Below are 25,857 nucleotides of genomic sequence, written 5' to 3'. Positions count from 1 at the left end.
TATGAAAGAGTTATAGGAAAGATTCCTTTCTCAAACTACAGTAATAAGATAGTTTATACCAAGACTTTAAACATGTCGCTCATGACCATGGAACATGCTATGAATGTATCTAAAAATCCTGTCATTGATGGGTGAATCTGACTTTTTTTCACATATAAAATATGTATAATAATACACATCACCGTATATTTGTTTTTGAGCGTTATTTGATATCTCCATTCATATTTCAGGAATCATTTTAGTTAGAGTGTGAGATTTTGAAATGAATAATTCAAAATAAAAGACATCTTAGTTCTCCTTATAATCATTCAGTTCTTAAATATAATTCATCATTTTAGATTTCCAGGATTTGCTCATGAAATTTGCCTCAGCATACAAAAACTGTGTGAAATATGGAGGAGTGTGAGTTGAAAGCACTATTGGACCCACAGCACTTCAGCCCATTTAAAATAACTTCATTCTTGGGGCTGGCCCCATGGCCTAGTGGTTAAATTCCACATGCTCCACTTTGGCAGCCCAGGTTCAATTCTTGGGCATGGACCTACACCACTCATCAGTGGCCATGCTGTGACAGTGACCCACATACAAAATAGAGGAAGACTGGCATAGATATTAGCTCAGGGCCAATCTTCCTTGGCAAGATAATAATAATAATAATAATAATAATAATAATTCCATTCAGATATTAAACATCTAGCTTCTAGTAACACTCTGGAATTAATTGTTATGGAAAAAGAACCCTGATCCAGAGATGTCTTTGGGAATATAAATAAGTAAATAATGCCAACACTATTTACTGTTTGTTACCTGAAAAGCTAACAACTAAAAGACAAATCCAAAAAGTTTTGCAGTTTGCTAAAGAACATTTGGGTGACAATGATTTCACTTCCCATTCTCGTTTATTACTTTAAGATACTTCTGAGTCCACAAAGAACTATCCACTTGTGCTCCTCTCCCTCCATGGCAAAGTACCAGCTTTGGAACCAGAAGCCTCCAATTCACATTGTAACCCTGGAAGTCAGTAGCTGTGGTACCTTGGGGAAGCCACTTATTGGAGCCTCATTTCCTCGTGTACTATGATGGCAAAAATACCTACCTTATAGGGTCATAGAGGAATTGAATGAGAGAATATATAAGTAAAACAAATGCAAGATGCTAATTACATACTTACCTCTCTACTTAGGAAGATGCAAGTTTAAGGAAAGCTATTGAGTTGGTTTTGTAAACTTGTCCTCACTTATTAATTGGGTCAATTAATCGGGTCAATCCAACTGGTCATGGCCCAGTTCAATAAAGTTATTCAACCAAACCTGACAATTGAGCCAAAGGATCAAACCCATCACTTGATGTAGACCCAGTTACATTAAACATTAACAGAGCCTTAAAAGTAAGGAGCAACTAACTAATCAAAAGGAACCAGTAACGCCCAGAACGTGCCTGAATGCAGTAGAACTTCTTCTCCAGGAATCCCCAAAGCTCCAGAGAGCAGTTCAAGCCAAAACTGCGAACTCCCTGCCTTGTCCTTCAAATGATGTGAACTCCGAACACATTTTCTGTGCAGCTGGAGGCTTTGTTACAGACAGAAGGATCTTGCTTAGCGAGGCCGGTGTTTACAGCCTAACTTTTTTAAAGGGGAATTTGGAAAACTTCCCAGACACTACATCTGCCCCTGGCCTTGCACCTCAGAGTATAAGGCCGGCTAGGGAGACAGCGCAGACGACTAAATTTATTAACGGTGGACGGGCCACTCTATCTTTCACTGCAACAACAGTAGGTGATCCCATCAGAAATCTGTCTCCTGGCTAGCCAGCAAATCCGAGCTGCCACACTCGCAGCCGCTCTACCCAAATGAAGGGAAACGAATGTCGTTTCCTTGCAGAAACACATCAGAAGCCAAATGCTGGACCAGGAAGGCAGTTGCTATTTCCATTTGAGAAAAAGTCTTTTACTTTCCATAGGTTCTTTCCCAGGTACCTATTTTTGCTTTTCTCTCCTTTCTTTGATAATTACAATTATAAAGAAGAATTTGAACATTTTAGGAGAGCTCAGTATTGAATTTCTAATACTCCAGGAGGATTTTGATGTATTAGGCCAGGAGTTAAGCACATATTAATCTCAATACATCCCAGCTAGCACATAATCATGATTCATTACAAATGTACATCAGTAGCCAGCCTCACTTAAAAGCAAACTATTTACTATTTTACGTTAAAAATAAAAGTGATATTTGAGCTACCTTTTACAGCTCAAATTCCATTTCATTGTCCTCAAGACATGCAACATTTTAAAGATGAGCTACTTACTCCAAAAAGATTTTCTCATGGATTAAATTAATATCATTATGAGATTATGGAATAATATAGATCTTAAACTTTGTAAATTAAAAAAAAATTGGGAAAATGAGGTATATACCATAAATAGTTTTACATATCTATAGTGAAATAGTGTTAAAAACTGTAATTCATAGAGGTATCAGCACTTCTAGAATATTCTAGTACCAGTAAGAACAGGAGTTAAGTGAGGCAACTAAGGCAGGTCATGCAAGTGAGGGTCAGATCCTGTCTTTAAAACTTTGATACTGTAAGGGGGATTTTTGGGCAATGATTTTCACTTTTAAAAATATTGTATTAAAATATTATTTCTGTGGATTCTTAAGTCTTTTGGTGCCTTTAAATTTTTGTGCCTGAAGCAAGTGTCTCACTTTAGTTCTGACCCATAGAATGTACATTTTCCCAGAAATTCATTTTTCCCATAATGCTTTCCACAGAACATGGGGTATTAACAGTAGTTACATTAAAAAAATAACAAATTGATCTCAAATAAGCGTTAGGAATACTTAGCTAAACAAAGTTGATTAGCTTTCTTATCACTCGGTTTAGATGCTTTAGTAACCTGAAGTGTATTGAGCATCTCCGACAACACGGGGCGTTTCTCAAACTGACTTGCCCAACGAACTCTCTTCTTTCACAAAGCAAGTAAAATACGCTGAGGGACACATTCTGGGAAAGTGTCTGAGAGCCATTCCAGCACATGTTTTCATCCAATAAAGCTGCCTTTCCACATCTATTGTTTTCTTTTTCTTTTCTTTCCTCCACTTACCCCACTTTTTTTTCCCAGAATACTAAAAAGATGGGCATGTTGACACAATCAGGCTAAAGTTACAGAAGAGCTGAATTAGTATTTCTATAAATAGGTATAGTAAAAATTCATTGTAAGGAGATATCAGAATAATAGAACACACCTTGGGGCTTAGTGGCTCTTAAATATAATGATGTCAAACACACTTACCGGTAAAGTCTGTATTGACTGGGTGAGTGGAGCTGGGGAACTTATAATATCCATTTCCTGTGAAACGAATGCCTTTCATCATCTTGGCCCTTGGAGCTGGTAGAGATGACTCTCTCCTTTCTAGCTGGTATACAGGAGAAGGTCCATTCAGTTCTTCAGGTTCAAGCCACATAAGATGGATGGCTGTGCTGTTCATTCCCTCAACCAGAGGAGGCCTCAGTTGGGCTGGTGCTAAATATCAGAAAACAGTTGTTACATTCGAGAATTGGGTTTCTATCTCTAGACACAGATATTCACACATATGTACACAGGCACCTGTGTATATCACACAAAAATCAAATAAGTTGTGGTCTCAGGTATTTATGTAGTTCTAGGAACTGAAAACACTGGATAGAGTTTATCTTAAATGTGACTAAGCAAAAGTTAAATGACTAACAAATACTTAACACAAAACTTTTATGAGTAAACAAAATTTTTTCTTGCTAAATAATAGACATTATATATTATAGCCTGTTGGTGCCCCACTCAGATTCTCTTTACCAAGCATGTGACTAAATGCTCCAGCTTCCGTGCCTATTGGTCTCTATTGGCTCATGGCTGCCCCCTTTTCTGGAGAATTCCCCTTGCTGGAGTGGGAGCTACCTCACCCAGGACCTGGAAGATTGCTCATGAAATCTGCAGCCAGTGATTCCTGATCACAAAGGGCAGAGCCTCTTATCTTCATGTGGCATCGGCTCACAGCTGCAAGTCACAGAGGCCAAGCAGGTGAAGAACATTATTGAAATGGGTTAGTTGGGAAGAAAAGAGGCAGTGTGGGAAGAAGAACTGGGTGGGGGTAAATGATCACTATTTGTGCCAGCCAATGGATGACATAGAAACAATGACCTACAGTTGCCAAATCCTTTACTTGGTTTAAAAAAAAAAAAGTCATTTTATGTGGAATTTTCTGATTTTTTTTTTGAAGGGGGAATTCACCCTGAGCTAACATCTGTGCCAATCTTCCTGTATTTTGTACATGGGTCACTGCCACAGCATGGCTGATGAGCGGTGTAGGTCTGTACCCGGGATCCAAAATTGTGAACCCAGGTCGCCAAAGCAGAGCGCACCAAACTTAACCACTAAGCCATGGGGCCAGGCCCCATAATGTTCTGATTTTTGAAGCTTAGTAACTGGCTTAAATTAAAACAAATAAATAGCAAACACCATTCCAAATGGTTTTGGAGGCTCCTAGGAAACCCCAGGACTAACAGATTGAGATTTTCCCTATAATCTACCAGAATGGGGATCAGAATAATAACTGAATTATGAAAAATGAGTTCTGTTTTGGTTTCTTTTCCTTAAACAGTGGAGTTTGTAGGCTGACATTCATATCCACTCTAATTGTGTCAGCTAGATTTGAGAGGTGAAAGAGAAGAAAGAAATAAATGTCATAATGCCCAAGCCTATTTGGCCCAAACAAAGGCCACGGACTTTTAATTTATACTTTTGTTAACACAGCTTTATGCAGACACAAAGTCTTTGCCCATTTCAATAAACACAAATTAAAATGATGTGAATACAAGAATTGATCTCCTTAAACCATGAGAGGAAATTCACCTTAAAATAGCTTAGAACAATTACTATTCATCACTTTCTAGAAAGCTTGGCCAGCTTTCCAAAAGAAACAATTAATTGTGATTCTATTTTAATTTTTAGTAAAGAAGAGAGGGCATAGAGCAAAAAGTGCATCAACTTAAAAAGATAATTAATAATTCTGTTCATCTTCTGCCACAAAAATATCACGTGATATTTTTATTTTTATATATGTATGAATCTGTAAATTTTATGCATCATTTCCCTTAGTAGTCCTTGCCCAAAATTAGCTAAATGGTGGATTCTCAAAGATTTTATTCTACGAGCTATGATCTGTCTTCAAAATAACCCAAAACAAAATAGAAAGCTAAGCCATCCAGAAATTTCTTATCCCACTAAGTTTCTCTTCGGAGTTTGGAGTTTCATCTTTGTATTAAAATTTCAGCAGGTCATTATTGGCTATGAGCTTAACTGGAGGAGGGCTGTCAAAGATTTTTGAGTCCTGGGCTCTGGCAAGCAATGGAGGATTAATTACAGCATTTTTCATTGTCTAAAGTTTGCTACCTACGAGCACAAAAAAGGAATTTTTGAGCTCTTCTGTTATGTTTTCTGTTTTCCACTTGAGATTCCCTGGTGTTCTGGGACACGAGGACCAGAACTTTTCAGTTTGGAAAATACCGTCTATTCTAGTGCTAGCCAATAGAACTTTTTCTAATATCAAAATGTTCCAGATCTATACCCTCTAATATGGTAGCCACCAGCCACATGTGACTATTGAGAACTTGAAATGTGGCTAGTGAGACTGAGGAATGGAATTTTAAATTTTGTTTAATTTTAACTAATTTTATTTTAAATTTAAATAGCCAAATATATCTCTACCATATTGGAGAGCAAAGATTTAGAGAATCACAAATTACGCATATTTGATGTGTTGAGAATAAGATTTCCATTTTAAATAAATATTTAGAGAATCATGACTAAACCTCCCGTACTCTTAAATTGAAGAGTTGCATTCTTATTTAAAAGCAGCCTCTTCCTCAAGGTCTCATTTGGTTGACATCTGATCTGCTTTTACTTTATTCCGACCACCCAGCTGGACCGGGATAATGATGAAGCTTCGTACCACGATAGTATTCAGAAGGCTTTTTCCATTGATAGCGTGATCCAAAATCACTTTTTCATCAGGAATATAAATTTAGAGTCAAGCAAAACAAAAGGCATTCCAGCAACTCGGTAGAGATTTTTTGTTCTTGTTTTGTTTTACTATCCCCTAAAAGTGAAAGGACATGCTTTTTTAAATTTGGCAAAATGATTATAATCAATAAGGGCACTCTTGCATTGAGAATCTACTAAAATGAATGTTGATTATTTAAACTCTAACAAGCAGCAGAGCACTTCTCCTCGGTTCACAAGGGTCTTATTCCACCAACCAGTTAGACTATTCTTGGCAAGTCAATTCCAGAGAATGAGGTGAAATGGAGTATATTTTTTTTTAACTCTTGCCTACAAACAATGAAATAACCTTCCAGTTGGGATGTTGTAGTTTTCCTTGGAGGGGTCAACCCAGCGTGTTTGAAAGGGTGAGCACCCTACTGAGTCATTCCCTTTCAGAGTTCCTCTAAGACCAGAGGGGAATTTTCAATCAATTAAACTAGGCTGGCCACACACACGCATCCACACAGACACATACGTAGAATGATGAGAAGAAAAACAGATGCCCCTGGACTATTAAACACGTGCACGCAAACACAGAATTGTTGAGAGATGGGAGAATAAAAGATTATATGTCAGATTATCAAAATGAATGAATTATAGGTATAAGTTTCTTAACCATAAGACAGTAAATTAAGAGACAACATAGAATAGTGCAAAGGACTCTGCAGAATTGTAGAAATTATATTTCACTTTTTAATTGCCATTTCTACATGAGTTTAGGAAAATCACTTAAAACTTATATTTACCTCATTTTTCCCGTCTACAACATGAAGATAAATTTTCAGTGGAACATTTTGACAATAACTGCTTTTAGAAACAATATGTGTAATTGGTTATGTTTTAAAAAACAAATTTCTGTACAAATACGATGCACTATTACTAGCCAATAACACATCTTTCAAATTACTTATTATAAAAGGGTACAATTCATCCACATGCAACATCCATCTGTATTTACATAGAAAATCCTTTTAGAAATGTAAAGTATAAAGTAGATCTTTAAATATCCATCGTTTCAAAGAATAAGAACACACAAAGTCTGTTTCCACTTGGAATAAAATTACAAAGTTCTTCTATTTTCTGCAACAGCACTGTAATCCAATTTCTGGTCCAGCTCTTCTATTTATAAGTATTCTTTTCTAAAATGCTCTGATAATATATATTCATCTTTATGCAGCATTTCTTACTTTATAATCTGATTAATAGCATATCGTAATGCATAAATTTACACTTGCAAAATTTATGTAGTGTGGAGTTTGAGCATCGCAGGAAAAGAAAAGAAGCTCCTGCAGATAGGTCTTTAAAATGGAATCTCTTTTTTGTTTTCAAGGAAGAGTTTGTTGTCTGTGAAGACTGCATGGCTGTGTCGATACGTTAAGACATCACCAACTGTCTATTATGAAGACAGGAATTCTGGAATGATAGCCTTTCCATATTTCAGGGGTGTGTAGGGGGCAGGCTAACGTAAGACCTCTTCATGCACCTTGTCTCAGGGATGCAAAACTGTCACAGGAAATACTAAGCCAAAACATGTGGGAAAGGACACTAAGACCAGGACTCAAACAAAAAATCCAGGTCATGAAGCCGCATTTCCCAGTTGGCAACAGCCCTACGGAGACTGCTGTCCAACCAGTGTCCAGAAGAGGACACTGAGATCACTCAAAGTTGCCTTGTTGACTATCTACTCTCTGACTGGGGAAAAAAGAACAAAATCTATGTTTCCATTTCCTTCCTTGTTTATAGTCTCCTTCAAGAAAGATGTGTAGGGGAACTGATCTGGAAAGGAGAAAACTCGGGTTCTAGACTGACTCTTGAGGTCCCTGGTTATGGAACACTGGCTAATCCACCATTTGGTCTCTCAGTTCTTCAGTACCTCATTTGTTGAAGAGCATCACAGACCCGATTATGTCTAGGATCTCTTCTAGTTTCAAAATTCTACGATAGAATATTTTCAAACAGTTAGTAAACTTCTCAGTTAGTAAACTGTGAAGGGGTATCGGACATTTGGATCCCCTTAGCTCTCCAGGAAGCCAGCTAGCTTATCAGCTTGTTTCTTTACCCCAGTATGGCATATAAATATTATGAGTTTTCAATGTGTTCTACGATACAATGAAAGGCCAGAAAGCATTGCTTTTAGAGAATTTAAAGGGCATCACCTCCTTGGGGAATGAACACTCCCTTAACCAGATGTCATTCAGGTGATCAATAACCGGCACATCACAAGCATCCTGCATGTGAAGAGACAAGAGGACCCATGATTTTGGAACTGCACATCCAGCAGTAATGATAACAGCACGCACCATTCTCTAGAGTCCACCATGAATAAAAGGTAGGTGCTTGGACTGTAATTACGGCATCCTTGCTAGCCAAACTTGAAGCTTTTATGGGGCTTATGCAATTAACTACTTAAATGCATCGTAACACTTGCTTCTCAGACAGCAAAATATTGATTTTTTAATCATTTTCAAGTCTCTTCTAGCACAAATAAATGTACTACAGTTACGGTTAATGCACTGTGTACATGCACTAAATGCTGGTGCGACACAATGTATTATTTTGTGATATATGGAATTGAAGTCTGGCTTCTCAGAAAGTAGCATCATGGATCCAACATCAGTGTGGAAACTGCCATTGTCCTTGATACTCCAAATTCTCTTAACGTCAAAAAGCTAGAGCCCTTTTTAAATAGGATACTTAGGCTTAAAAACAAGGAAAGGGGCCTGAGTATAAATCTTTTATATATGGCAGTGTAGGAGAAAATTAAAAATAGTCTAGTTGAGGCCGGTCTGGTGGCAAAGTGGTTAAGTTCACATGTTCTGCCTCCGTGGCCGGCGGTTCCCGGGTTTGGATACAGGTTGCAGACATAGCACCGCTCATCAGGCCATGCTGTGGTGGCATCCCACATATAAAATAGAGGAAGATTGGCACAGATGTTAGCTCAGGGCCAATCTTCCTCAAGCAAAAAGAGGAAGATTGGTGACAGACTTTAGCTCAGGGCCAATCTTCCTCACCAAAGGAAAAAAAAAATTAGTCTAACAAAGAAAATACAGTTTATATTTTCCTAAAGGTGTTACTGTGGGACCTATGGCAACTTTATTCAGATGAATTTTTGTCTGTTTAATTTCTATCCTTGTACTTATTTTGGGCACACCTATCAAAATATTTTGCCTACTGTAGTCTCTCTGATTCAGTCCATTTTTACATATCTTGTGTTGTTTTAATGACTTACTATAGTTAATACATTATAAAGTCAAAACAGTGTTTTAAAAAGTGTGAATTCCCATGCCAATAAGGCCGATAGAAGCCCCACTAAAGTCACAAATCTAAATGCAGACCTGGCGACAGAGGTCATTACATATTTTATCAACAAGGCTTTTCCTTGGGCGCATCCACACATTCAAAATTAAAGTTGGTGAGTAAAAAGCAGTTAATTTTGTTTTGTTAGAAATAATATCATTTTAGTTTTAGCATCTAAGACAGATGCCAGCGTTTCACTGTGAACAGATGGTAATGCCATCTAATAGTGCATCTCTGTATTAGTAAGGTCTGTTGTGTATACAAACAGTAATAAACAGTAGGTAAGGATCAAAATAAATTTTAATTGTTGACATTAAATTCTGGCAGCCACAGCTCTAAGGCTGCAATATTCCTTTTTCAAGTCTGTCAGATTTACTAAGGCTGCAAAAGCTTTGCTGGAAGCTGCCAGATCTTAGTTTGAATAAAAAAGATTTTTGCACGCTACCATTTACTGGGCTGCACCAGGATACCTGTTTCCATAAACTGCCATGATTCTTCAAGAATGACATGGAATTGGTACTACCATCTATGTGATGGTCTGCCAGGATTTCTTTTAGAATGTTCCAGAAGGACTGAACATTTAACTAAGAGATTAGTATAAAATGTTGCATCTGATTGTTACATTAGGTATGATCATAGCCACTTCTCTGACCTGCTAAGTAAAGGTCTCCCATTCAAAGCCTTTTATTCTATTTGCATTCCCGAACTTCTCTGAAAGTGACATCATTCCTTATTTTGTTTCTCCCCACTCTGAAGGATTTCCCTGACAATATCAGCTATGCTCAGCCACGCTCTTCTATGAGGCTTTGCTGTGGATCAAGTGTGCCAACAGCACCAATTTGGTTCTCATAACGCCTCCAGCGATCTGGTAGTACAAGTAGTCGTCGCTATTTATTTTGGGAAGCTGCCATGTTAAAAAAAAAATCATAAAAAACACCCAGTTTGGCATTCAGGTGACTGTTCATAACAAACATGCTTTGCAATCATATTTCTTTAAAAAATGGATGTATTTTTTTTTAATCATGAAAAATATATTGCTTCCACCATATGGGACAACCAGCGACTCACCAACCGATTTAAGATGCAGCATATTGTGCTGACCATATGTTACAGTGCTGTTGAATGGCTGAGTGATTCATGCCCGTCACATTCTAGTATATCAATTAAAGCTCCTTGAAGTCTGCATGATTTGTGTCTCTGTTATTAAACCCTGCTAATTCATCCCACTTACACATCTGTTATAAATCTCTAGGAGTGCTGTATGATTCATGGCAATCTGTGAGCATGCTACAGCAAATTCTTCTCCTTGTAATTAACAGTAAATTGTTTTACTGCCATGCAATGAATTTTTCAGTTATATTGCAAATGAACTCCTAAATGTGCGGTTCTTTCCTAAGAACTGACTTATATCATTAGGCAATTAAAAAGTATTGCTTTGAACCAAAAGCTTTTAATCAAGAGAAATACAACTTAAACATTGCTGAAGAGCCACGGAAATTTGACATGTTGGTTAAAAGCGTGAAATAATTTCTGTTGTTGAAAGAGCAAAGCAAACAAACCAAAAAACCCCTTCAGCGTATTCAGGATTTCACTGATGCTGAGACCCAAGAAGGGTTGGCTGAAAATACTTGGGGAGACAAGTTTGCACAGATAATGTTTATCTTCGAAGTCGCTTATGTCATCTGTCATTAGAAAATGTCTCAGATTGCTTTACACTTCTCTAATTGTAGAACAGGGCCTTTATTCCTGAAATAAATAATTGGATAATTAGCTAAGTTGAATCATCAGAGGATTCCAGTGCTCTTCAAGTGTTCTTGTCAAAGGTGAAGCAAATTCATTTCAGCTCGCCTCTGCAGCTCTTCGAAGAAGCTTTGATTTTTTTCCCCCCACTTTCTTGGCAGCAGCCTCAGATTCATGAGTCCATACGTCAAGTCGGGAGTTTAACAACAAACGGAATTAAATTCAAAGAAGGGAAACTAATTGAAGGACAGCAACAAAAGTGTTTGTAATGTGCTTTTTAATATGGCATGCCACATTTGCATGATAATTTTTCCTTTTTAGCGTGGAGCAGAAAGTGACTAGCTTAATGAGGGATTATTCAAGACAGGAACGAACAAAATGCATTCATAACTAAGAACAAAGATTGTATTATGAAGCAAAAACAGGCAACCTCAGAGAAGTAACTGGATGATTGGTTTATGCATTATGAATAAAAAGATAGAAAAATATTTATATTAGTATTCACTAATGACTATATATACAAGATTGTTATAATTAAAATTATAAATTAACATATTAAGAATGCTTGTTTAATCACTCTGGGTCCTATCCACAGTGAAAAGACTTATGTACCTGCATGCAAAACAATGTGTGTTTTCAACTCAGCAGCAAACGGCCTATACATTTTACTTTGGACACAGAAAAATACCTTAATGCACCACTAATTACTTGCTTAATGCGAGATGGGCACTTCTAAGCTGGTAGTGTAGAGGTCAACTTATGACAGGCAAAGGAAATAGCCCATTGTTCCTAAAGGAATGGATCTCAAAAAGGAATTTCGCTTAAGAATGGTTTAAATTGTACTTAATTGGCAAAGGGTGGAAATGCACAAATTTCCTCGATTAAAAAGGTAATCTTGAGGAAAAGTATAATGAGAAGTCTAAGAGGCCCGAGTGCATCAGCTCATTACATACACCCAGAAGCAATACCAAAGCCACCCATGATGCTGCTTCAAGATTTTACTATGGAGAGATGTAGCTGCTTCCGAGAGAATACCTCCCTGAAATCATTGTCATGGGCCTCGAAACTAAAGAGTGACAGGGCCTGGCCCCATGGCCCAGTGGTTAAAGTTCCATGTGCTCCACTTTGGCGGCTCAGGTTCATGGGTTCAGATCCCAGATGTGTACCTACTCCACTCACCAGCCACGCTGTGGAGGTGTCCCACATACAAAACAGTAGAGGACGATTGGCACAGATGTTTGCTCAGGGCTAACTTCCTCAAGCAAAGAAAGAGGAGCATTGACAGTGGATGTCAGCTCAGGGCAAATCTTCCTCAGCAAAAACAAACAAACAAAACTAAAGAGTGACAATGCAACATATATTCTGGATGAAACACACCAATTCTAATCATGTCTCTAATCGAAAAATATTTAAAACAAAAGAGAGCAAATTATAATTCTCAAGCTTTTTAATGAAACTGATCTTTATTAGTATCTTTTTGATTTCTGTGGCTGAGATTTAAGAAGGAAACGTTTTCGTGATTCTGTACTTCAAAAAGGTTGAACACTACTTCTAAATTTCAGTGCTCTTTTTCAAAGTTTTTGAATGGTCGCTGGCTTGTTTAATCTCCGATAATGAACTCATACAAACTACATTTAGATTTAAGAGTTAAATTTCTCAGAAATCCATTAGAATTTGTTGTAGTAACATATACTCTCCAAATCGCAATTTTATTACTAGAAGAAATAGCAGGAAGAATCATAAAGCTGCAGATCAACTTATATTCCTTTCTTATGCCAAACCTGTTGACCATTCAAAAGAACCAACCTAGTCATTGTTTATCTCTGCAACTTAATATCTGTGAGTTATATCTAAATGTTTAATCTTAAAATTTTTTTTAAAAAAAAACTTATTCATCTACTGAAAATAAAAGCAGCAAGCAGAATATTGGATCTATAATTGCTGGGCTTTTCTTTGCATTCCAATAAAAACAAATATGTCCATTCTCAGTGATCTGAACGCCCCTGAAAAAGCTGTATTTTAAAATAAATCAAACAGCAAGTAAAAATGATTTTCCCACACTTTTGTCCTATAAGTGACTTTATTCTCTACTTGGCAGATGAAGAATCAGAGAGTTCTGACAAAATATATTACGGGGATTAAGAAATAAACATTTGCCCAGAAGAACACTAAAATAACTTTTCCTTCAGAAAGGAAAGGATTTCAAATGAGAACAAAAGTTAATGTTTTTTTGAATGGAAATTGGGTAGAAGGAAATTTTTGGCAAAGAACAAAGAACCACACATTTTAAATTTACCATTACATCGTCTCCTGCAACTGCTCAGTTCTTTACATTCCAGCTTCTGTTCCAACCATGCTGGTTAGACTGTTCCCAGAGTCTCATCCTTGACCCCACCTTGCTTGTAGTTCACATTTCTCTTGCTTTCCCTACAGCGTATGATGCTACAGACAAGATTCTCCTTCTAGAATTCTCTCTTCCCTTGACTTTTCTGATACTGCTCTCTCTAGGTTCTTTTCCTAACTCTGATAATTTCTCTCCTCCTTTCCCGTTTCTCCCTGAATGTAAGTATTCACTGAGATGTGGATTTTATTTTGCGTTTTTTCTGCCTTCACTAATTCACTATCATCCATAGTTTTAACTCACATCTATAAGCAGACGATTACAAAATCAGCATTATTCTTTTTTTTTCCCAAAGATTTTATTTTTCCTTTTTCTCCCAAAGTCCCCCAGTACATAGTTGTGTATTTTTAGTTGTGGGTCCTTCTAGTTGTGGCACGTGGGATGCCTCCTCAGCATGGCCTGATGAGCGGTGCCATGTCCACGCCCAGGATTCGAACTGGCGAATCCCTGGGCCACCGAAGCAGAGCGCATGAACTTAACCACTCAGCCACGGGGCCGGTCCCAAAATCTGGTCATTCTTAAGCTCCACGTTTGCATTTTTTGCTGCTGGCTGGTTATAATTGTCATGGATGTGCTTCTATCAAATGATCAAACTTAAACTCATGGGTTTATTTCTCCCATATGCCCTTTCTTCATCTTTCCCATTATATTTCATGGCATCACCATGGTCTACAATATTTACTGTCATCTTCAATTCTTGCCTCTTCTTAACCTGTCGATTTCTCTTCCTTGATCCCACTCTATTCCCTTCTTTCAATCTTTGCTTCTATTTATCTGATTTACTCCCTCATTACCTCTTAGAAAAGTCTACCAGACTCTATTTACACACTGTCTCCTCATCTATTCTATACTCTACTGCCAGAGAAATCTTCATAAACCCCAGCTTTCAGCACATTAGTCACTAGAACAAGACCAGTACTAAAGCAATGACTAGCACGGAATATGTTCAGTAAATACCTGCAAAGATCTTTACCAATCCTTTACAGTCCATCTTGAATACCATTTAATCTGAGATAATTGCCCAATCTCCCAAATCAAAGTTATCTATCCCATATTTTAGTTCCCATAGCTTTCCTTTATCCTTTCTCACATGTCCCCATGATGTTAATCCCACTCATTATATGTCAATGTCTTAATGCAGACACCATTAAGGTATCTTTGAAAGGATTATCTTTGAATCCCCCACATGGTTTAAATAGTAAGTCCTTAAGAGATGCTTAAAGAATTGAGCCTTCACAATAAAATACAGTAATGATATGGTTACGGCTCATTATTAACTCCATATTGCAAACACCAAATTTGAAATTTGTAGTTTTTGAGCAAAACTTGAAAATGCATATCATAATTCTGAATGACATACTCCTCACAGAACTGAAAAATCATGCTTTTAGATTTTAGCCTTCCTCCAGTTTATTTTTGCATTATAATCCTTAGTTTTAGGGCTCTCTGTTGTTACAAGTATGTTATAAAGATGTTATGGAACCACAGTTGTAAAATAAACTTCATGATTTTGATAACGTTAGAAATTCTATAACATTTACATTGTGACTGATAAAAGTATCGCATAAAAATTATGAAAATAATCATGATAAAAATAATTTATATTGAAGATTTACTCTTTGCTTGGTACTGCTTTAAATAATTAATATATGCTAACGTTTATTAAACCTCATAAGAACCCTATAAAATAGATTCTTCTTTTTTTCTTTTTTTAAAGATTGGCGCCTGAGCTAACATCTGTTGCCAATCTTCTTCTTTTTCTTCTTCTTCTTCTCCCCAAAGCCCCCCAGTACCTAGTTGTATATTCTAGTTGTAGGTCCTACTGGTTGTGCTATGTGGGATGCTGCTTCAGCATGGCCTGATGAGCCGTGCTAGGTCCGAGCCCAGGATCTGAACTGGCGAACCCTGGGCCACCAAAGCAGAGCACATGAACTTAACCACTCAGCCACAGGGCCGGCCTCTGTTATTCTTATTTATAAATTGGAAAATGAAGGCACAAAAGTAACATAATTTACTGAAGGTCACCCAGCAAGTAGGTGGCAGAGGCCAAATTTAGGCCCTGGCCTTCTGGCTTATCATTTTTTCCCTAAATATATGAATAAGTTTTCATTTTTAAAAGTCAATTAATTTGCACATCTCATGGCTTTCAGAGAATATAAGTTGTTTCCAAATTCTATTTTTCAAGGATAAAGAGTCAGAGAGAGAATTCAGAAGACTAGTTTTAACCCATTACTCTTCCAGTGGCCAGGAGTGGCTTAAGTCTTTTCACCAGTGACTAAAATGAGAGCTGCACAGAACACTCAGGTGCATTGTCTTCCACGCCACAGAAACTTCTTGCTGCAACCCAGGAGGATGACGTTAGCACAGATGTTATCACTGGCACGTTGAGCAGTGAGGATTCTGTTTTATAGACATTTTCCTGCTTTTCTCTTCCCATCACCAGGATCCTTCTATCTTTGGGGACAGGCATGTCTTCCTTTAGTTTGTTTGCGTCTATGAAAAGATAGACTAGATCTCATCTGGAGGAGAGTGTCTGTAGGAACAATGCTAGAAACTATGTATGCGAGGTGCAGGTGGAGGTGCTGTGGTATGCAGCCTGAAGGAGAGAAGAGTTGGTTGGGGGTATTTTTACTGAAAATGGGATTGGAAGTGACGTCATGAGGAAGATGAATCAGACTGAGGACGGCCCCCAAGGGAGTAGGTGAGACTGTCGACTGGAAGCCAAAGGGAGATATTTTGGATCAACATAAGCAGTCACCTTTTAAAAGAGGTCTCTATGCACAATATGGATTTCCCCAAGAGGTAGTATTTCCCCTGCCACTAAAGATATCAAACACAGGGGCCGGCACAGTGGCATAGCGGTTAAGTTCATATGGTCTGCTTCAGTGGCCCAGGGTTTGCAGGTTCAGATCCCAGGCGTGGACCTAGCTCTGCTCATTAAGCCATGCTGTGGTGGCATCCCACATAAAATAGAGGAAGACTGGCATAGATGTTAGCTCAGCGACAATCTTCCTCAAGCAAAAAGAGGAAGATGGGCAACAGATATTAACTCAGAGCCAATCTTCCTCACACACATGCAAAAATAAAATAAATAAATACAAATATCAAACCTTGGTTTGACAAACACTTGGGAGGAATGTTACTGAGAACATATTATCACTGGTTAGAGAGTCACCCTAGATGACTTGTAAGTGTTTTATAACCCTGTGAAGCCATGATTTTAGTTCTGCTCAGCCTCATGGCTGGGAGTCCTCTATCCTCTACTATACTTCAGGCCAATCTTTAGCTTGTGCTGTTTCTGTTTTCACTTTCTCTAGCCTGAAAGGCTGAGTCCTTTTTTAATTTTTGTTCTCTAGTCCCAAATTGTGTCATTTTTCCCAAAGGAGACAGGGAGCCTTTCTCTGTTATACATATTCAGAAACCCTCTAATAACAGAGTATACAAAAATAAATAGACAGTCTTATAGGAGAATGATATTTTGTACAATCTAGGTACTTCATAAATGTATGCATATATATGAAATATATAGAGATTAAATATAGAAAAATACAGAGTTCAGTCATAGAGCTAATAAAACAGTTTCTTAGAATTTGGGAATCATTCTCATTGATGGAAAATTTTAAGAAACAATACTACTTGATGAGATAATTTGAGCCAAACAAAACTATAGAATTGGACTAAACTAAAACAAAACAAAACTATAGAATTGGACCTGAAGACAGTTAAGATAAGATCTAGGGAAAATTTTTATAGCTAAATATATTCATACGATATCCATCGTTCATCTAGGAGTCCCTTAACCTTAAGGAAATTTCCTTAAAGCACACCAAAAAACTAAATCTTATTGGATCGCAGACAGAAAAACTGATTTGAAAATATACTAAAAGCAGGGGCCAGCCCAGTGGTGCAGCAGTTAAGTTCGTGCCGTCTGCTTTGGCGGCCCGGGGTTTGCCAGTTCTAATCCCAGGTGCACACCTACACACCGCTTGTCAAGCCATGCTGTGGCAGGCGTCACACACGAAATAGAGGAAGATGGGCATGAGTGTTAGCTCAGGGCCAATCTTCCTCAGCAAAAAGAGGAAGATTGGCAGTGGATGTTAGCTCAGGGCTAATCTTCCTCAAAAATATATATATATGTACTAAAAGCAGAGTAATTGAGTTATATAGGTGTTAGTGATGCATGTAATCAAGTTTGTATGAACCTATTTTGTTCTAAGTGAAGCAAGAAAAATTGATGTAAACCATCTCCTACTACAATCATACTTGATAAGTCTTCTACCTAAATTTTATAAACTTAAGAGCTTCTTATTAATAATAAATGAATTAATAATTACCCCACTGCCAGGAAATGCAAATCAAAACTAGAAAGAGATATCACCTCACAGAATGGCTGTAATTAAGAAGACAAGAAATAACAAGTGTTGGACAGGATGTGGAGAGAAGGGAGCCCTCACACACTGCTGGTGGGAATGCAAACTGGTACAGCCACTATGGAAAACAGGATGCAGAAACCGGACAGTATGGAAAACATTAGACATAGAAATACCATATGACCTGGCTATTCCACTACTGGATATTTATACAAATTATAAGAAATCAACAATCAAAGAGATTTATGCACCCCTGTGTTCATCGCAGCATTATTCATAATACCCAAGATGTGGAAGCAACCCAAGTGCCCGTCAATGGAAGAATGGATAAAGAAGATGTGGTTATACACAGACACACACAGACACACACAGACACACACACACACACACACACACACACACACACACAGTGGAATACTACTCAGCCATAAAAAATGACAAAATTGTGCCATTTGTGACAACATGGATAGATCTTGAGGGTATTATGCTAAACGAAATAAGTCAGACAGAGAAAGACAAATACCACATGATTTCACTCATATGTGGAAGATACACAATAAAACACACAAAGAAAGAGAACAGACTAGTGGTTCCAGAGGAGAATGGGGTGGGGCCAAGGTGAAAGGGATGAATGGGCACAAGTGTATGGCGATGAATAAAAACTGGATTGTTGGTCTAAATACAATGCAGTCTCCAGAGAAACTGAAATATAGTAATGTACACCTGAGATTTACACAATGTTGTAAGCCCATATGACCTCAATAAAATAATTTTTTTAAAAATTATGTTGCTGCCTGTCCAATAAAAGCAAAATATAACACCAGGACAACCCATTAATTCCTAGGTGCCAGCATTTAGCCCCATAGGACAGGAGTGGGTGGGCCCAACCCTCCAAAAAAAGAGTTAACAGTGAGGGTAGAACTATCCTGAGTCCTCCTAGGAAGCTTCCTGAACACTTCTCAGAATTGTCAGGACACTGCTAGGACCTCAGGTGGCGGCCACGCCCTGGTGTCACTCTGCATCTAATTATATTTCTTATTATGACATAGCTGCAATTCAGGGCTTCTAGGCGCCTCTTAAACTTGTTTAGTTTTTTCTTTAAAAATGTCAAGGTAGGCAGTCATCAGGGTTCGTGAGGAAGCAGGAGAAAGCAGAAAAGACAAAGATCAAATCCAAACTAGAGAAGGCAGTGAGCTTGGTAGATGTTTGTTTATAAATACACCGTATATTTTTCATGGCCATTAAAACTGGCTTACCTGCTGCTAATGTCCGTCCTGCTCCCGGAGCACTGGTGACACAACCAATTGAATTGCAGAGAGAAATAGTAAAGTTGTAAATCCTGTAAGGTTTTAGTCCTTTTACAACATAATACAGTTCTTGGGATTTTGCAGTGTCCAACACCTTCAAGGCAAACAACAAAAACCACGAAAGTCAGATAACAGATAATCAGCGTGAGAAACGTAATCTTGGCAGTCAAAGTTCCATGAATTCAGACAGAGAGAATTCCTGCCAGCCACTACTAGGAAAAGGGATTTTTTTTTTTTTTTTGAAGAGTCTCAACAAGCTAGGATTTAATTGATAATTGTACAATCACACTGTTTTATGAGGTAATAATCTCGTTCCTGAGTGGATAAATGAGGAAACCAAGTTATTGCCTCATAAAGCAGCATGATAGTATGGTTATTGTCACCAATGGTAGAGATAAAGGATGGTGACATTGTCATTGTTATCATGAAAAAGTCCAAATAAAACCATGGGGCTTGGCCAAAACTAACCCAGGGCAGTAATCCCCACACGCTATTTCATGGAGCTGGTACAGAAAGATGTCACTATGTTCAATCACCCCCATCATTTTCTTTAAAGAAAAAAAAGCCACAGAAGAAAAAGAAAAAAAAAACAAAGTAACACATTACTGAGCATCCACATGAGGTCAATTTTCAATTATCTTTCTTATACAAATAAGCATATGCAGATTAGATCAAACAGTTACATTTTTGGAAATATTTATTGTCTTTATCACACAATTTCAGATGCAAATAGCAGATTTGAACAAAGGAGACAAAGGAACTCCATAGTTCCTAAAAAAATAATTAAACAATCAACACTGAGAGTGGGTCTCGTCATTATAACCAGAATTGATCAAAAGCTACCAAGTAAATTGACTCAGTCTGTAGATACAAAGATTGCTGGAAATTATATTCAGAAAAAAAAAGTCATTAAAACAGAGACTATGACACCAAGTGTGAGTTCAAAACTTCTTTTCTGGTGGATATTGATACACATTCAAATCAAATAATCTTCCATAAATATACAGATAATTCTAAAGGTTAGTAACATTTGCAGTAATTTTCTAGATATTTTCTCTTTAGGAGTACAATAAAATTCAATTGGAATACTTGCTCGGGTATTGACTTAAAAATTTCCTAACCTAAGTGAGTAGTTCTAGAAAGCAGTGTGACTGGAATATAAATTATATTGTTTACATAACATTTTTCAGAAATCAAGGTGATTTCAAAGATTCCAAAAATCTAAGAATAATTTAAAACTTTGGTACCATTTCCTTGCAATTATATTTAGAAATCACAAAAACATCAAACACTAATTTATTAATCCTCATCTCTCTAATTCTAAAATGGTTATTGAGGTACTGAGGATAGAAACTTTTCTGTGTAATGTGATTTAAAACTTTCTAAGAAAAAGAAAACTTTGAAACGAGTAAAACTTACTGAATATTGCTATAAAATTCATACCATTTAGAACAAATCTAGTGGCATTTAATGGAGATTTTTAGAAAATAAATTTGTTTTTAGGATAAAATACATTGAGGCATTTTCTATTTAATTTAGGAAGTTGACTCATTTTTTAAACGAATTACTCTTTGTAGCAAGAACACCTATGAAATATAGCAAGAAATAGAAAACGTAGGCTAATACTAGTTTTGATGGGCTTTTATATTTCTCTACTTACGGTTGTTATAAATTGCATGATTTTAAAAAGACATATATCCTAGAGCTTGGGACACATAAAATTATCACCCAGGTAGACTTTGTCTTTTCCGTGTATATATAGTCATTTTACAGGTCTTAACAGATTTATCTAATTGCAAGTTTTCTTTGGGCTAAATCTTTAAAGGGGTGGGAAGAACTTTGTAGAAGCTCGAAATCCTACACTGATATTATTACCACTTCTGTATATTTCTTCTGCCACATCCTTAGGCAAAGATTTCATGACAGGTATTTTACAGTAGGGCCTTCCCCAGAAATTTTGGCTACTTATTTACCAAGATTATAACAAGACACACTCAGGTCAGTGTGAATATAGATTTAACTACTGAGAAAGTGAAAATTTTGACTTTGCCATTCTTGACTTCACTTTCTTGAAAATATGATTAGGTAGATAGATATTTGTGGGGGAGAGAAAGTGCAAGGAAGAATAAAGTGACAGATCTATATCCTTATTCCAATTCAGCCTTCAGAAAAGGACTTTTAAACAAGAAAAAAAGATTTATATACACAATATTTGTCAATAAAGAAAAGATTTATTTTCCTGCCCCATTGATTGACAGTTACTTTATGAAGTATAAAGTAGTCCTATCTCAATAATAATCACTAACAATATCTAATATTTGTCAAGCTCTTTAAACTCCACAAAAACCATGTAGGTAAGCAGAAATTGTTTTCCCATTTTGCAGACGAGTAAAACCTGGAGCACAGAGATGAGCGATATAGCCATTAATCGGCAGAAGTGGGATACAAGCAAACAAGTTGACTTCTAAGGCTGTATTTTGACAAACTATGGGGTTTTCTTTCTTATTTTTGTGTCTTGGAACAGAATACTATAGTACAGTAATAGTTGTTTTGAAATGATGTTTTGCAAGAAGAAAAATAGTTTACAAAGCCAAAGAGTAGCGAAAACAACAACAAAACAAAAGATCAAGGATAAATATGGCATAAAATTAAAGAACAAACACAGCAGTTACAACTGTAAGTTTACCTTAAATCCTATAATATACTGGATTTGTAGACTAAATTGTTTAACTTAAAAGACATGTATTATGCTAGCTGTGTTTTAGTCACTTGAGAAAGTTGCAAATCAGTTATTACTTATGCCCAGACTAATGGAAACATGTAACAAGGTATCATCAATTACTTATTGGCTCTTTTTCTTCTTCTGGTTTTGAGTCATATATATGCTCTGTTCACTGAAGGCTCAGAAATATTAGGAAACCCATTAGTAAGGGCTTGAACAGTGTCTCCCAAAAATTCTTGTCCACCCAGAACCTTGGAAAGTGATTTTGTTTGGAAATAGGGTCTTTGCAGATGTAATTAGTTAAATCGTCCTGAATTTAAGGTGGGACTTAAATCCAATGTGATATCTTCATAGAAGAAATGAGAAGGATACACAGACACAGAGGAGACAGAGATACAGAGAAGAAGCCCATGTGAAGACAGGCAGAGATTAGACTGATGCTGCCACAAACCAAGGAATGTCAGAGGCCACCAGAAGCTGGAAGAGGCAAGGAAGGATTCTCCTCTGGAGCCTTTGGAGGGAAAATGGCCCTGCCAACAGTTCAATTTTAGACTTCCGGCCTCCAGAACTACAACAGAATAAATTTCTGTTGTTTTAAGTCACTCAGTTTGCGGTAATTTGCTCCCGCAGCCCCAGGAAACTAATACAATGGGGTACAAAGGTCCGGCCTCTTGACTTAATTTGGGAAAACCTTAAAGGGTTGTGCCAGCTCCAGAACCACCCAGGATCACCTCAGATCCTTTCATCATTGCATCACAAGTCAGCTTCTTATTCTGCTCAATCCTTCATCTCTTACTACTTTACATGTGATGTTTCTGGGAGCACCCCTGCATAGACCTCCTGTATTCCATCTTCTATCACAGAATCTGTGTTCTGGGGCACCTGACCTAAGGGAGTGGGAGTGGGAGTGGTCCCAAGAAAGAGAGTCTAAAATGATGTTTTGGAGCTGGATCACCAACCAGTTGGCTGGCAACGAGAACCTCATCACAGGTAGTGGGTGGAGTACTGATCGCTCCTGCCATGCTCTAGTAGCACTATTCATAAATTTCACTAATGGTGAACTGGGGTGAATTACTAGTGGAAGGAAGTCCACAGATTTGGTGGAACTGGTAATTATATAGACTACTTTGGGGAAAGTAGAAAATTTAAGCACCTTGGAATAAAATGGCTCTTGTTGGATGCTATCCATGTATTGAAGAAAGACAAAGAAAACGTGAAGGCCATCCATTTAAGGCAAACTGTGAAATTTAAGGCAATCATCAATTTAAGGCAAATTATAAAAACCTCCTTGGCATTATTGGTTCTCTATATTAGTAATATCTTATTAAATGAATCAGATAAGCAAGAAATGGCAGGTATGTAGAGGTGTTGGTAAGAATTACATGCTCCAAAGAGTGGGAGATCAACTTTTTGAAGATTAAGGGGTCTGCCACATCGGTGAATTTCTTAGGGGTCCTGTAGCCTGAGATGTACTAGGACATCCCACCCAAAGTAAGGTCAAATTATTCCATCTTGCGTTTACCACCACTAAGAAGGAAACAGAACCTTCTTATGTTCTGAAGAGAGCATATTTCACATTTGGGAATACTATTCTGACTGAGTTACTGGATAACATGGAATGTGGCCAACTTTGAATGCACCCCAGAGTGGGAAAGGATTCTTCAGTATGTCAAGGCTGTGTTGCAAGCAGACCAGCAACTTGGGACATAAAGCCTACTATAGTACTAGAGGTAATTATAGTGGGAAAGATGCTGTGAGACACTTATGGTAAGCTCCCAATAAGAGAATCACAAGGTACACTTGTAAGTTCTGGAGCAAGGGTCTATTACACAACGGCAATTAAACACCATTTTCTAGACAGCTGCTGGCATGCTATTGGGCCTCGGTAAAAGCAAAGCATCTGACTATGGAACATCACACGACCATGCAGCCAGAGCTACTCCTCATGGGCTGGTTTCTGTGAGACATACCAAGTCTTAAGGTCAGGTAGGCCCGACAAAAATGCCTCATAAAATGGAAGCGGATATCTGGGAATGGGCATAAGCAGAGCCAGAAATCTTAACAGGCTGTGAAAGCAAGTAGTCCAGACTCCCATGTCATCCACCATTCTTATACTGGTGGCTCAATCTCAACTCACACCTATCAGTCCTCGGAGGTCCCTCAAGAGCTGAGAAAGTAGAAAAATGAGATTTGGTTCATAGATGGCTTGTCTTAGTGTGTGGCTGCAAGTCCAAAATGGGTGATGGCTGCTCTATAGCCCCATTCAGAGATGGTCCTAAAAACCAGAAGTAAGAGGAAATCCTCTCAATGGGAAGAACTTCAGGCAGCACACCTGGTCGTCCATTTTGCGTGGAAAGGGAAGAGTCCCAGGGTAGATGACACCCAGACTATATAGCAGTCGCTTGCTTGTATTGGCCATGGGCATGAAAGAAGAAAGAGTGGGCAATCAGGAACCAGGAAGTCTGTGGAAGAAGAACGTGGATAGGCCCATGGGAGAGGCATCAAATATGAAGATTTTTTTATGTCATGTTAATGCCCAACCACAGAGCATCTTCCTCAGAAGAGGTGCTGAACAGCGAAGTACGCAGAATGATTTGTCCAGTTGACATCAGCTACTCGCTCTCATTGGCCACCCTCATGCTGGTAAAATGGGCTAATGGAGAACATTGGCCACACCATAAACTGGAGGGAGAACAAGAGCCTCCCATTCTCCAAGACTGAGTGAGACTATGCACACTGCATTTTCTTAGTTACGCTACGATTATTACTCTCATTCCTGCTGGCTGGAGTATGAATTACTAGAAGGCAATATGTCACTAAAACCCCCAAACCTTGAACACGTTAACAACCTTTGCTGCAAGGTGTGATAAATTCCACTCCTCAGATTTTTTCCTTAGGAAATAAAAATATGCAAAGTGTACATATAAGATGCTCTTATCAATGTGATTTATATTTATATTTCCAAAAGAATTAATACCATATAAATATCAACTGATTGTGAATTTGTTAAATACATTATCGTATGTCCAAATAACATGAGAGTACACAGCTACGTAAAGTCAGTTTCTTGCAAGATATTTAAGGATACATGTTAAGTAGAAAAAGCAGATTTTATTACACAAAATTATACAATTTTGTTTTGATATATGCTTATATTAAAAAATAAGTGATATAAATATATAGAGTCTTGTACACATAATAGCATATTAAGAAACAGATGCCCCATTTAAGGAGTGTGTAAGGGAAGATTCTGTCACAGAATTTTGCAAACTCAGAAAAAGTCAAAATGAAGATAGAATTCAATTCTGAAAGGACAGTAGTTGAAAATAACAATACCTGTGAAAACATTGCCGGAATAGGTTGTTGAGATGATTGTTCGGAAATCATATTGACGTTATACCCCACAACTTTTCCTCTTGCATCATCATCTGCTGGCTTCTCCCAAGATACATTGAGAGAGTATGGTGAGAGCGAGAAGACTGAAGGAGGGGTCATGAATACAGGCGCTATCAATGACAATGACAACAGCAAAACAATGAATGCTGTGCTCACAGGTTTTCAAACTGGATTCACTAGTTACTCTACTTTGTGAAAGACCCTGTTCCTTACACACTCTTCTGGTTTTTAAAAACAGAAGAATATACTAGTGTCTATAAAAACGATTCACTTCCTTTATGTTATCTGCAAGGATGTTCTCCATTTTCGTATTACCAGCAAAGATATTTTCCATTTACAAAGTAAAAACCATACAGGAATTTGCTTATCATAAAGATAAATAGCAGATACTTAGGTAGGAAACTATAGGTCTCACGAAGTATTTGAAAGGAGAAGTCTTGGAAACCGAATACACCTCAGTCTACAAAGTTTAGAACAAATCATAGGGACGTATTGGATTTCCTAGGTAGAGAAGTATTTCCTTGAGCCAACCTGATATAGCTGGGAGAA

The 25,857-nt window shown here is 37.6% G+C and overlaps 1 protein-coding gene across 1 annotated transcript in view; it reads right to left on the bottom strand.

Moving 5' to 3' along the window:
* The window catches only part of USH2A (usherin), a 747,192-nt gene that overhangs the window by 494,198 nt on the left and 227,137 nt on the right, over positions 1–25,857 (bottom strand). The window contains exons 19-21 of the mRNA XM_001915645.4: positions 25,249–25,418; positions 19,140–19,284; positions 3,289–3,519 (exon numbers count right to left, since the gene is read on the bottom strand). Of these exons, the coding sequence (XP_001915680.3) occupies positions 3,289–3,519; positions 19,140–19,284; positions 25,249–25,418 (546 nt within the window). The remainder of the gene's footprint in view (positions 1–3,288; positions 3,520–19,139; positions 19,285–25,248; positions 25,419–25,857) is intronic.

Source organism: Equus caballus, chromosome 30 (assembly GCF_041296265.1).
Source record: "Equus caballus isolate H_3958 breed thoroughbred chromosome 30, TB-T2T, whole genome shotgun sequence".
Taxonomy (NCBI): Eukaryota; Metazoa; Chordata; class Mammalia; order Perissodactyla; family Equidae; genus Equus; species Equus caballus.
The sequence above is the reverse complement of the archived record's forward strand: the minus strand, read 5'-3'. Positions and strand labels throughout refer to the sequence as shown.